A 12,813-nucleotide genomic window follows, 5' to 3' on the forward strand; every position below is an offset into this window, starting at 1 on the left:
TTAATGATACGCATTATGTGTCATTAACACGCGCGTTGTAAGGTTACGACACGCGGATGCGTGTCGTCTTCCTTTATGACAGGGCCTTCCTTGATACGCATTGCGTGTCGTAAATGCGCATCGTAATTGCGCGTCGTAAATGCGCGTCGTCTATAGACGATGCGCAAAAGCGTGTCGTCTCTCTTTATGGCAGGGCCTTCCTTGACGCGCATTTGCGCGTCGTCTGAGCCTTTTACGACATGCAATGAGCATCGTAAAACGATGTTTTTCTAGTAGTGATTTTCGATGTTCTTTACATCCATGAAATCCTCTCGACGAGCTCTACAACTTTCATTAAGTTCACAACAACTAATTCTCACTCCAACTAAAATCCATATTTACATTGGTTTATACTATTAAAGTCCGTGTGAAATTCATAACTCCTCCATACCAAATCCATTTCTATTGTCCTTTTATCGACAGACTCCTAATCATGAGATTTTTAAATCTTATTTAGAATATTTTTCTTAACAATCAACCGGTTTTAGTTTCCATTTCTATGCTAACAAGTTGTATTAAACTTTAAAAAACCATAACTTCCTCATACGAAGTCAGTTTTGGACGTTCCATATATGTACACTCTCGGTTTTAGCATTTCTACGACTTTTGTTTTGATTTCTTAGGCTAATAAGTAGACATATTAAATTCACTTTGTACAACGCGCATAGTCGTGTCGATTTAATCGTGAAACTTCGAAGAAACATAACTTTTTTATACCAAGACTGATTTTAGAGTTCTTTATATGTACGTGACCCTCGTTACACCTACAACAACTTTGGATAAGATTATTTATCCTAAATAGCATTCTATCAAAATTTCATTTTATCGCTTATTGATAAATTCCCTAATTGACTTATGACATGTAGTCTGCAACGCGCAAGACTAGCAATCTCCCTATTTAAGGGCTCAAATTATAATAATTATCACTTATTTTATCATAATTATCTAGCCCGAAGTTGTGGGCGTTACAAATAATCAACTGACATGGTCTAACGGAGGCAGAAGCATCATGAGAAGATTGTACTCGGGTGCAGTAGTTCCATAGTTTTCACCTTAAGGACAAGGTGAAAGTTTGGGCAGTTGGTAATGATAAGCCCTAAATGTTACATGTCTACAAGAAGTCCAAAAACAATATCAATGACCTAGTTAATTGAGGAAACATATATATATATATATATATATATATATATATATATATATATATATATATATATATATATATATATATATATATATATCATAAACTAATTACTCCTCTACATATTTGTTTCAAAACTAATATTCTAAATAAAAAATTAAAAATATATCAATATATTTAGTATTATTATAGTAAGTAATAACCAAGTTATACACATATATCTTCTTTATATATTTTTAAATCCTAATAGGAATCAATAGATATAACTTTAGTAATATAAATTATAAAAAGAAGATAACTAAACTACAACCGAAAGTATTAACACTTATCAAAAAAGTTTATACTAAAAACTAATTAAATAATGAAACTCAAATAGATAAAGTATATATGAAAACAATTGATTTGAGTTGTACAATTTGAGAGGCATGTATTAAGATAGTGACAACAAATAATAGTTCCTAGAGCCTAGGGACACATAGTAACTCTAACCTAGTAACTCTAGTGTAACCTTAATCTGACATTGAGTATTCATCAAACAAAAGAAAATAAATATCACTAAGTCGAGTGTCCACTAACCCTCAAAAGCAAAAGAATATCATAACAAATGAAGAAGAAGAAGAAAGCATACCTGTGGCAGTGACGATGGGTGGGTGAGGCAAGGCGACGCGATAGGAATGGTGAGATAGGCGAGGATCATTTCTCTGGTCGAAAGGGATGCTCCTCTCATTGCATCTCAGTTTTCTTTAATTTTTTGAAGATTATTTCTTTACTCTGTAATCTTTTGGTAATGTAATCTTTTTTATTTTTTGTACCTTTTCTTCTTCTACTTTTCTTCCTATTTTATCTCATTATTTGTAACTGATTGTTGTTTACTATTTTATTTTTTCACATTTACGACGGAAAATACTGTTTAATTCTTAGATTTATAATTTTAAAATTTGATCCACCCAAATGTTATAATGGAAACGCACCTCTTCTTAGCTTTTTGAAATGTAAGGGCGTTCACATTAATTACCCAAAAATCGTGAGGACCAACATTAGTATTTATCCTAAACTAGTAATTTTTGGTACTAAAAGGCAAAAAAAAAAAAAAAAAAAAAAAAAACAGAGGGGCCATGGCCCCTCCTGGCCCCTAAAGGGATCCGCCCCTGTGTTAAAGTATACATGCCTTGCATATGCCTAGCAGAGCACATGATAATATAGTCAACTGAGATTATAAGACAACAGATAACATCATTTTCAAAAAAGAAAAGCTTCAACGAAATACTAACATAATTCCATTAGTCTATGAATTGCATAGTATCAAACAGACTGATATATTATAAAGCATGATTTGTCAAGCAATCGGTTCTACTCAAAGAACCAAGACTGTTGCATGACTTCAATTTTTTACCTTTCGAACTGAAAGATGCAGCCAAGGCTACAAGCTCAAGAATCGCACACAATATATTTAAAAATCTGCAAACAGAAAAAAGAAGATATGAGTTGATTTTCTGATTTATTCATAATCACAAAATAGAAGTCACAAACAATGTCTATGCTAATGACTATTGCAGTTGATACAAATCGATAAATAGGACTAAGCCTACTATAATTTAAAAAGTGCTTTTGTAAGATAGTATAAACAGAGGGCACTACGAACACGTTATAACTCAGCTTTTGAACCGTGTTTATATAAATCTAATTTAGAGTCAGGCTATTGTATATTGCAGATTGCATCAAAAAGAAATCTCAGTTGAAACCCCCAAATTTAGAGCTCACAGATTGCATCTTTATCCTTAGACTACATAATGTGTCAAAGGAACTTCTCCAATTTTGTTGTAAATAACCAACAAAAAGACACCTGATAGTAACCAATATATAAGGATTGATGATCTTTCAAGTGCTAATTTTTCACATAACCTACATTGAGAATTTGTTAAAAGATAAAAATAAATAAATAAATAACTACATACTGAAATAATGAAGTTTTCAAAATGTCTTATTCCTCACAACGGGAAATTTCCAGCCATGGTGTTCGTGACATTTTTATCAATAATGGGGACTTAAAACTCTGCCAATTACAAGTGAAACATGGTCTTACATTGCTATACCTCTAGTCCTAGCTAAGAACACTAATAGGTCTATAAAGCAACATACAAAAAAGGAAAGAAGAATTAAGTATACATAACTACATACGTGTAATCCTCCGCAATTTTGCAATGAACACCACAACCTCCAAATAAATCCAATCTCTGAAGCTGTCATAAAAGTGAAAAAATTCACGTCTCCCATGACGGTTGAGAAGTAGAGCACCACATGCTATCCAAAATCCAGTAGCAAAACCAGTCCCCCCTCCAATATAGAACCATCCCCACAATTCATCTTTATCTTTGTCATCATCCTCGCTTTTACCAACTTGTGATTTTTCGTCTCCTGGACATTTTCCAGAAAGGGGAGGTCCACACAGTCCTGAATTACCATTGTAGCTTGAAGGTTGAAAGGACTGGAGTTGTGTGCTAGATGGGATTCTCCCAGACAAGTTATTAGATGACACGTTTAGGTAACACAATGAAGTCATTTGAGACATGCTTGATGGTATCTCTCCTGATAAACTATTTATAGATAAATCCAAAGCTAAAAGTTTTTTCATCTCACCAACTTGCTGTGGAATCTCTCCAAGTAGACTGTTCTTTGACAAGTTCAGGGCAAGCAGTTCATGAAGATTGGTGAGTTCATATGGGATATGTCCTGTTAATTTGTTGCTTGACAGGTCAATGCTCTTCAACAATCCTAGATTGTGGGTAAATTCACGCTCATCTCCTTGCCACTCGATCATCGCATTGTCAACATACTCCTCTTTAGTGGGATATGGAAGAATAAAATTTGAAAAGCTTCCAATTGCACTTGTATAGGGATGCACGTTTGGTGGTGCTAAGAATCCTTCTTGAGCCATTCTTGTAAGATTATTCAAACATGAGGGGATGCTTCCATGGAGATTGTTCCTTGAAAAATCTAAAATTTGAAGATTCGGTAATTGACATATTTGTAAAGGGATGGTTCCAAAGAAGTTGTTTGATCTTAGGATAAGAACATACAACCCTGATAAGTTTTCCCCAATCCAAATAGGCACATTACCAAAAAATCTGTTAGTCCCCAAATCCAAGAAGTTTAACTTCATGCAATTCTTTAGAGACAAAGGCAATTGTCCAGAGAAGTTGTTCTTATATAAATACAACACCTCAAGATTGATCAAAGATCCAATAGATTTAGGAAGTTTTCCAAATAGATTGTTGTGACCTAGATTAAGAACTTTTAGTAGATTAAAATGCCACAAACAGTCTGGAAGTTGTCCGGTTAGAGAGTTATGGGAGACATCAAGAAATTCCAACAACCCATCAACAATTTGGCATAAGAATGAGATTCCACCAGAGAATTTGTTTCTGGAAAGATTTAACGATGTCAAACTGGAAGGAAGATGCGGTATTGGACCGTTAAAGTTGTTGGAACTCAAATCTATCATTTGAGCGCCAAAAAAACTTGATGATAAATCTGGTACTTCTCCACTGATGTTGTTGGAAGAGAGATTCAAGAAGATTAATTGCATGTCCCAAAATTCTGGAGGAACTGTGTCTGAGATTCTAGTGTTGGAAATATCAAGACGGGTAAGTCTTTCTAGTTTTTGAATCCATTTGGGGAAGTGAGGGCCTAGCTTGCAAGAGCTAAGATCAATATGCTCTACATAAGAATGTTTTGACATATGATCTGTGGAAGGAACTCCTTGGAGTGGGTTTTTTGAAAGATTTATATAAAGAGCCTTCGACTTTCCAATGTTTTCAGAGATGGCGCCACTAAGATGATTTTGAGAAACGTCAAGCTTTTCAAGCCAGGGTAGTTCCCACAATTTCTCGCTTATCGTTCCATGTATGTGATTATCTGCTATGTCCAGAAATGATAAGAATGAAAAGTTATGGATGCTATCAGGCAATGAACCTGTAAATAGGCTTCTTCGAATAGACAAGTCTTGAAATGTTAGCAATGTGCATCCAGACAAGTTGGACAGAAAATCAGGAAATTTGACAATAGCTGAGTTGTTATAGAAGTACAAACGTTCCAAACTACAGAGGTTACCAATATATTTGGGTATCCGATCTAACATGTTGCCATAGAGATAAAGAAAACGAAGTTTGTTGCTGGTTAAGGGAAACAACCAATGATACATGGATGAGGTCAGATTGTTGTTTCCAAGAAAAAGGGATTCGATAGATGAAGAAGAGTTGAGAAATGAAGAATATGGATACATCACCTGTGAGAGCTCACATCCCTCTAACCTTATATATGATAGCTTCCGGAGACTCGAAATTACATTCACCCAATGGTTTGCTTTGGCTAGGGAAATCTCATCCATTTCAAGTACCTCCAAATGAGGGAGATGAGACATCCACTCTATGTTTTTAACTCTACATTTTCCAACCAAAGCAAGACAAAGCTCTTGCAAGTTGGTGAGGTTTCCAAACTCTGGAGGAATGGTTCCATAAAGAGAGTTATGGGAAAGGTCAAGGTGCCTTAATGCGGTCAAGGAACCAATGGACCTGGGAATGGTTCCATTAAGATTATTGTGGCCAAGGTCAAGGTACCTCAATAAACTTATAGAACCAATGAAGGCGGGAATGGTTCCATTAAGATTATTTTGGCCAAGGTCAAGGTGCCTCAATAGAGTCATGGAACCAATGAAGGCTGGAATGGTTCCATTAAGATTATTTTGGCCAAGGTCAAGGTGCCTCAATAGAGTCAGGGAACCAATGAAGGTGGGAATGGTTCCATTAAGATTATTTTGGCTAAGGTCAAGGTACCTCAATAGAGTCATGGAACCAATGAAGGTGGGAATGGTTCCATGAAAAGAATTTCTGGAAAGATCAAGATAATTCACGTAGTTTAAGTTAACCAATGAATGGCTAATCTCACCTTCAAGACTACACAAACTAATTTCAAGCTTTGTGACATGACGACCTGTTTTTTGGTCGTCACATGTGACTCCTTCCCATTTACAGCATTCGTCATCTTCAGATCTCCACGTAGAGAGACTACCATAAGGGTCTTGAAGGTTTTCTTTGAATTGAAGGAGAGCATCTCTCTCCTTATCCAAACACTTTTTGTCAATACCATTATCATCTCCTCTTCCTCCCCCACCCGCTGCTACCAAATGATTGATAGTTATAGCATCAAAACAGACCAAGAGAAATGAGAAAATTATAAAAACACAAGGTTGCATGATGAAAATGCAGATGTTGGTGATTTTTGTTTGTGTTGGTGTATATATGAAGATGCCCCTATGAAGGTTTATATAGTGCCAACGGTGAGGATGAATTATTAAAGTGGATGGTCTATTGACCTCAAACTAGTGACCTATTTGTGTGGGGCATTCAATCAAGATACCCACTATTATTTTAATGAGTGAAGATGTTGAAATTTAAACTGGCCCCAATGTAGATGTTGAAAGACTAACAAGTCTTGGCAATTTGTATTTAATATGAATATCTTTTCTGTTCTTGTGAAAAAATTTAATCATGAGATCATGTGATACATTTCTAAAAAAACAAAATGATGAAATCAAATAGATTATGTGAGGCAGATGCTTCTGCTGGACCGATAGTCCTGTCCGGAGTCAATCCAGATACCCACTATTAGTTTAATTGTTAAATTTTCTTTTATTTATTTATTTATTTACTGATTGAATTGAATATTGAATAATGCATTTTGCAACAATCACCAACTTTTCATTGCTCTTTAAGTCATTTTCATTATAACAAATCAAACCCGTCGAAATAACCATCATGAAAAATACAAATTTGAGAAGAAAAATCATTCATCTAAACCTAATAAATTTATTTTTTGATTACAACACATGCACACGTTTAAATGATGCGAGAAAAATAAAGAACACAAGAGTTGCATGGTCGTCTTACATTCACGGCTCTCCTTCCCTCAACGCCCCTGCAACAACCATCACACCCCAACTCAAGAGCCAGAAAAAAAGAATGCACAACAACAATTACAATAGTGATTTTTTACTTATTAACCAAAACCAGAGTAATTTTATTTAATTACAATATCTGTTGATATTTTTCTTTTAATTTTTTGTTTCACATTTAGATATTTCGTAAAATTACAACCAAAAAAGATATTTAATTATAATATTATCAGTTTAGAATATGGAAATCCCATGCCAAGGAAAGTGAAGAATGTATTATGTAGAAAATAAGGCACTGATTGACCCAACAATATAAAAACAGTGCAATGTGACTCGATAATGTAAAAAGAATGCACTGTGACTCAATAATGTAAAAAGAATGCAATGCTTCTAATTGACAATGATGGCCCTAAAGGACTAGACAGATTGAGACAAGACGATTATTTTTACATCATAAGAATCATCCTTGTCGATTGCTGGATCTGATCTTACAATCTAAGAGAACAAAACAACAAGCAGTTTAGATCCATTCATTTGTAGCTAACTGAATATTATCGGAAACGATGAGATTTATTAGAATTATACTATGGAATAAAATATGTGTAGAAAAATCAAACTAAGAATCTTACATAGCATCAATTAACCAATGTACACAGGTTAATTAACGTAATGAATTTCGGAAAACGGACTAAGTTTACAAGAAAAAATTAAAGTTTGAGAAAGAGGTTACCGGATCTTGGAAACGAAGTTTGATATCCTCAATAGTCGACTTGAATTAGAGGTTTTTTTTGATGATTTCTCTTTTGCCTGCTACTGCTTCACAATTCCAATCACCGGCCCAACCCAGCAAACCATAAGAGGCTGGAGCCGCAAAAAACTAAACATATTAAAAGCTTATTCAACCCCAAAAAAAGTTATAATAATAATAATAATAATAATAATAATAATAATAATATTGTTATATAAAAAAATTAAAGTTACACTAAAATTAAAAATATTATTTACATAAATAAAGTTGGATTACGGGATATGTTGTAATTTTCCATTCCATTCCATAAGTCAAAAACTCAAAATAAACAGTTTCTTTTTCATTCCTATGGAATGAAACATTCTGCATGTTTGATTTCATTATCATCAAACATAAGTTACGTCTTAACCATCAGTCAAACTACTCTTAAGATGTTTATTTATACATATGATGTTACACAATTATACAACAAAGGGTTATATTTTAGGGATTCAGACCACCATTAAAGTGAATGGAATCTAATTTCAGTGGCTTGAGTTTGACAATGGGAATCAGGAAATGATTGTTGGAATAATGCTAGTCAATTCCACCCAAAGTGGCAGACCCCATCCCCTCCCACTCCCACACACATTAAAACTTAATACCCACTGTCCCACCACTCACTCCCACCCACTTCTGTTTGTCATAACACAACTGCTGGCATTACTTAATGCAAGAATCAGCAATGCGCTTTCATTCATTTGTTCCTATTACAGAATCATACTGCAAAAAATCTTGCTCAAATACAAAGCATTTTTTGCTGATATAAATCGGTGGATGTTTCAAAGTACAATGTCCTAGTAAGAAAAAAAATGAAAATACAATGCGTTAATAAGAAAAAAAAAAAGTAAAAGTAGAATGCTATAATAAAAAGAAAATGAAAGAAAGTTGCTATTTATTGCATTTAGCGATACAATATTTCATACATGTTGTCAAAATTTGTTTTTTTACAGATGTGTTACTTTCAGTGATTATAAAAAGGCAGTGGTTTCTTGTTACTGATGTTTTGTTTGCTTTGGCTTTGGTTCACCTCCCAGAACCACTAAACCCTTTAGAGCAGGTGGTTTTCCAAGCAACCCTTGTTGTCATCATTAAAACACCTAAATTTAAATTGTCTAAAAGGGCTTTTGTTGTTAGCTAACGTTTTGAATAAGTGGAACAAAGAATAATGAAATTAAAGAAAGAAAAGCAATGAATTGATAACATAAGTCCAAATGCGTTTCTGCTTTTTATTGAATCTTGAATCTGGGATACTTCTGGATTTAAAGAGATAGTATCTCCCTTCTTAATGGGCGTGAAATTTTCAAGAACAACATCAAGCATACAATTGAACTCTCGTCCCTCAGTTTTTTTTGTCAACATTTGCTCTATGAAGAGTGTCATCAGCACCTACACTGGTTCCAAGTGTGAAAAATGGTCTCTCAGCACATTGAAAACAAAAGAAAAATATTCACAACGGTTTAGTAATTAGCTCATGAGTAGCACTGTTCAACCTTGTGATTTATGGAAAGGACAACAAGTGTTTTAATCCAATGTTTCCAACTAATCTCTCATTCCCTCCATTAGTACATGCTATCTTGTATACACTCTATATCCAGAATATTGTCTAATATTGTTCTTACAGAGCATCCTTCATGAAAGAAATTTACTTTAAGGACAAAAATGATACACACTTAGTCTATTTATATCAACAATGAGCTTAAATAAGAGTACACTAACAACTGCACAATACCATATGAAATTCTATGCATATAAATAATGAGCTCCCATTTCACCTACATGTACACTAACACATAAACTAAGCACATCCATGAAAGTTGTGTCTTTGAAAGTTGGAAAGCGCGCCAACTTCAACAATCTGCTATCTGTCTAAACTTTGGTTTGCAGGAAAGCTTGTGGTTATACTCTATTTATATTCCGCTATATCATATTAGGGTTTATCGAGGATTTACTGATCATTTTCCGAGGAAGTTTGATGGATGAACATACACGGAATCGATAGTTTTCCACTTACCTTAATCAATGGATGATTTGAACTCATTCCTATGATCCTTTCCTCGAATCTTTTGGTTGAATACTTGAATTTACACTGATACAGTGATATGTATGAAGCGTTTTGGTGCCAAAACTTTGAACACTTTCGTTGATACCCCATTTGAGAATTGAGATAAATTCATTTGGGCTCGCACTTGCAATTTTTAAGTGAGTGGGTTGAGTTGGGCCAAAAACTTCTGTTTTGCATTATGATTTGCAAATTGGAAATTTGCAAGTTTGAAACTTTGAATTGAAGGTGAGCATCTCTCTATCGTTATCCAAACACTTGTTAACAACACCATTACCATCTCTCTATAGTCCCTTTCACATACCTCAAGATGTATTCATGGATTTCATATGTTGAAGTGTGGGTCTTTCCATGAATCTACTTACCATCGCAACTCAGGTCGGGTCAGTATAGAGTTAACCAATTTTGAGAGTTTTCCCAGATCATTCATCTCAGATTTCCTGTTTATTTGTTCTTTGAATCGTGTTATTTTGTTGTTACACACCTGTAACAATGAGATCGTCTACATACACACCCACGATCAATGCCTTTCCCTTTGTGTTCCTTGCATATACGCCATATTCTTGCAAGAACGTTTTGAACCCAATTTTGTTGAGATACTTCATTCTAGACCCTCCCTAGCTTTGCCACTATGTTAAACAAATTAACTTTGCATACACAAAATGTTTTAAAATAGCCACCCACAGATTATCATAACTTATTATATTATGTGATTGGAATGATAACGATTCCATAAGGAAAGTTTCCTGTTACCAAAAACTGTTATTGTGTGAACTGACTAACAGTTCTCTCAATCCGGTAGCTTCTCTATCATCGGATCGAACTTAAAATCTAAGAAAAGCATCAAAAGAAAACGACTAGATTCGATTCAGTCTCTTATAGCTAACTGAACATTATCGGAAACGATGGGACCTAGAGAAATTATAATGTGGACAACAAAAAGAAGGAGAAAAATCAAACTATGAGTCTCGCGTAGCATCAAATAAACAATGTACAAGCACAAATTATTTTTCATGCATTTCAGAAATCACAGTTTAATTTTACAAAATGATTAAACAATAAGACATAAGAGGCGATGCCAGCCATAGTGGACACTAGACAGTAACCATCGACATATTTTTGTTGTCTACTGGTGTGTGGCCCAATGTTTATAGGCCCAATATTTGTTAAACAAAACAGCACAAAACCCAATAATAATGAAACTTTTCTTTATCATTTTTTTTTCTAAATTAATAACTAATAAAATAGAATTAAAGATAGACTAATTCAAGTAATTACAATACTATGATCCTAGCCTTAAAAAGAATAGTAATGGTCTATACAAGATGATACACATATTAGAAAATAAGTTAAAAATAAAAATCAGATGAGAAACTATGTATGTCTAACCCTTTTCAAAATTGCAATGAACACCACCACCTTCACATAAACCCAATCTTTGAAGTTATCATAAAACTGAAAAAATGCATGCCTACCACGACGGTTGAGAAGTAGAGCGCCACATGCTATCCAAAATCCTGTCACAAAACCAGTGCCCCCACCAATACAGAACCATCCCCAATCTTCATCTGTGTCACTCTCACCAACAGGAAGAGGTGGTACTTTTGGATCTTCATCTCCAAGACATTTTGTGGTAAGGGGAAGTCCACACAAATTTAGTCATTCTTGATTTTTTTTTGACAAATATAGTCCCTTTGGTGTTTCAAAACTTGCATGAATGATTTTTTTGCTAATACCATTAGTTTTATTAGTTTGGGTCAGTGAGGGTAATTTGGTCATTCAGGGATTGAGTTTGTGATGCATGTAATTTTTTGTGCTTTTCCACCCTTTACTTTTTTAAAATGTCACTTTGATGATTTCATTTTGATCTTTATAAAATGTTATTTTCGTTTATTTATTTTCTAAACTTTCGTTTTTACCCTTAAACTTTATATAATTTGATTTTTTAATAATGTTGGTTCCTTAACTTAGGAAAAACTATTTTTATATGTTTATTTTTATATATGTTTTGATATAAATTCATGATGATCTATGTTTCAATGGGAATTTCTTTTTCAAAAATTTACTTGTTTTTTTAATTTACGTGTCGTTTAAATTCGAATTTGTCTACATTTTGATTTTTTTTATTTTTTTTATTATTTTTTTTAACATTTTCGTGCTTAAATTTATGTAGATTTCGTATATATATTAATTAGAAATCACATGGACACTCTTCATTTTATTTTCCATTTGCACCTCCTAAATTTCACTTCTTAAACATTTTTATCCTTAAACCAATTTTGGTTTAATCATTTTTATTCTTCATAATTCCAAAGTTAAATTATTGGTACCTTATAAGTTGCAATTTTGATCATTTATTATATTTTAAAGTTAAGCATTTGGTTAGTTATATAATTTGTTTTTACTCTCTCTCTCTCTCCCCATTGAAGCTACCACTAAACACCATCATCAGTTTGTATTCTTCATGTTCTTCCCCTTATCACCAAAGATCATATCTAGATCTGATGAACACCCAAGAACAAAAATCATATCCAGATCTGAAGAACCTAAAACAACCCCTTCATTCACAAACTCACTTGTTTAATTTTGATTTTGTTCCTAAAGAGAGAAAAGAGAAGAGAGAGATTTCAGATCCACCCATACCTTGGCATAAACATGTTCTTGAAATGCACACCTATATGTTTGTCTTCCATAATCAACTTCACACACCCATACACCCATACATGTTTAGGGTTTCAGATTCAAACACACACACACACACACATGAAATCAAATGAGCACACACACTCTCACGCACATAAGAAATCATATGGAATACCTCTAGCCTTGGCTTGACT

At 33.8% G+C, this 12,813-nt stretch overlaps 1 protein-coding gene across 1 annotated transcript; it reads right to left on the reverse strand.

Annotated features, from left to right (window-relative positions):
• Positions 1-2,431: 2,431 nt before the first annotated feature.
• Positions 2,432-6,458, reverse strand: LOC145000891 (receptor-like protein EIX1). The gene is made up of 2 exons (XM_078960191.1): positions 3,356-6,458; positions 2,432-2,635 (listed from the first exon to the last, which is right to left on the reverse strand). The coding sequence occupies exons 1-2, from the start codon at positions 6,426-6,428 to the stop codon at positions 2,628-2,630; spliced, it is 3,081 nt and encodes a 1,026-aa protein (XP_078816317.1). The 5' UTR covers positions 6,429-6,458; the 3' UTR covers positions 2,432-2,627.
• Positions 6,459-12,813: the final 6,355 nt, after the last annotated feature.

This window comes from Lactuca saligna, chromosome 6 (genome assembly GCF_052625555.1).
Source record: "Lactuca saligna cultivar CGN05327 chromosome 6, ASM5262555v1, whole genome shotgun sequence".
Taxonomy (NCBI): Eukaryota; Viridiplantae; Streptophyta; class Magnoliopsida; order Asterales; family Asteraceae; genus Lactuca; species Lactuca saligna.

What these genes read in the sequence shown, in the direction of transcription:
- LOC145000891 (XM_078960191.1), bottom strand. Translation starts at nt 6,428, where the DNA reads ATGCAACCTTGTGTTTTTATAATTTTCTCATTTCTCTTGGTCTGTTTT.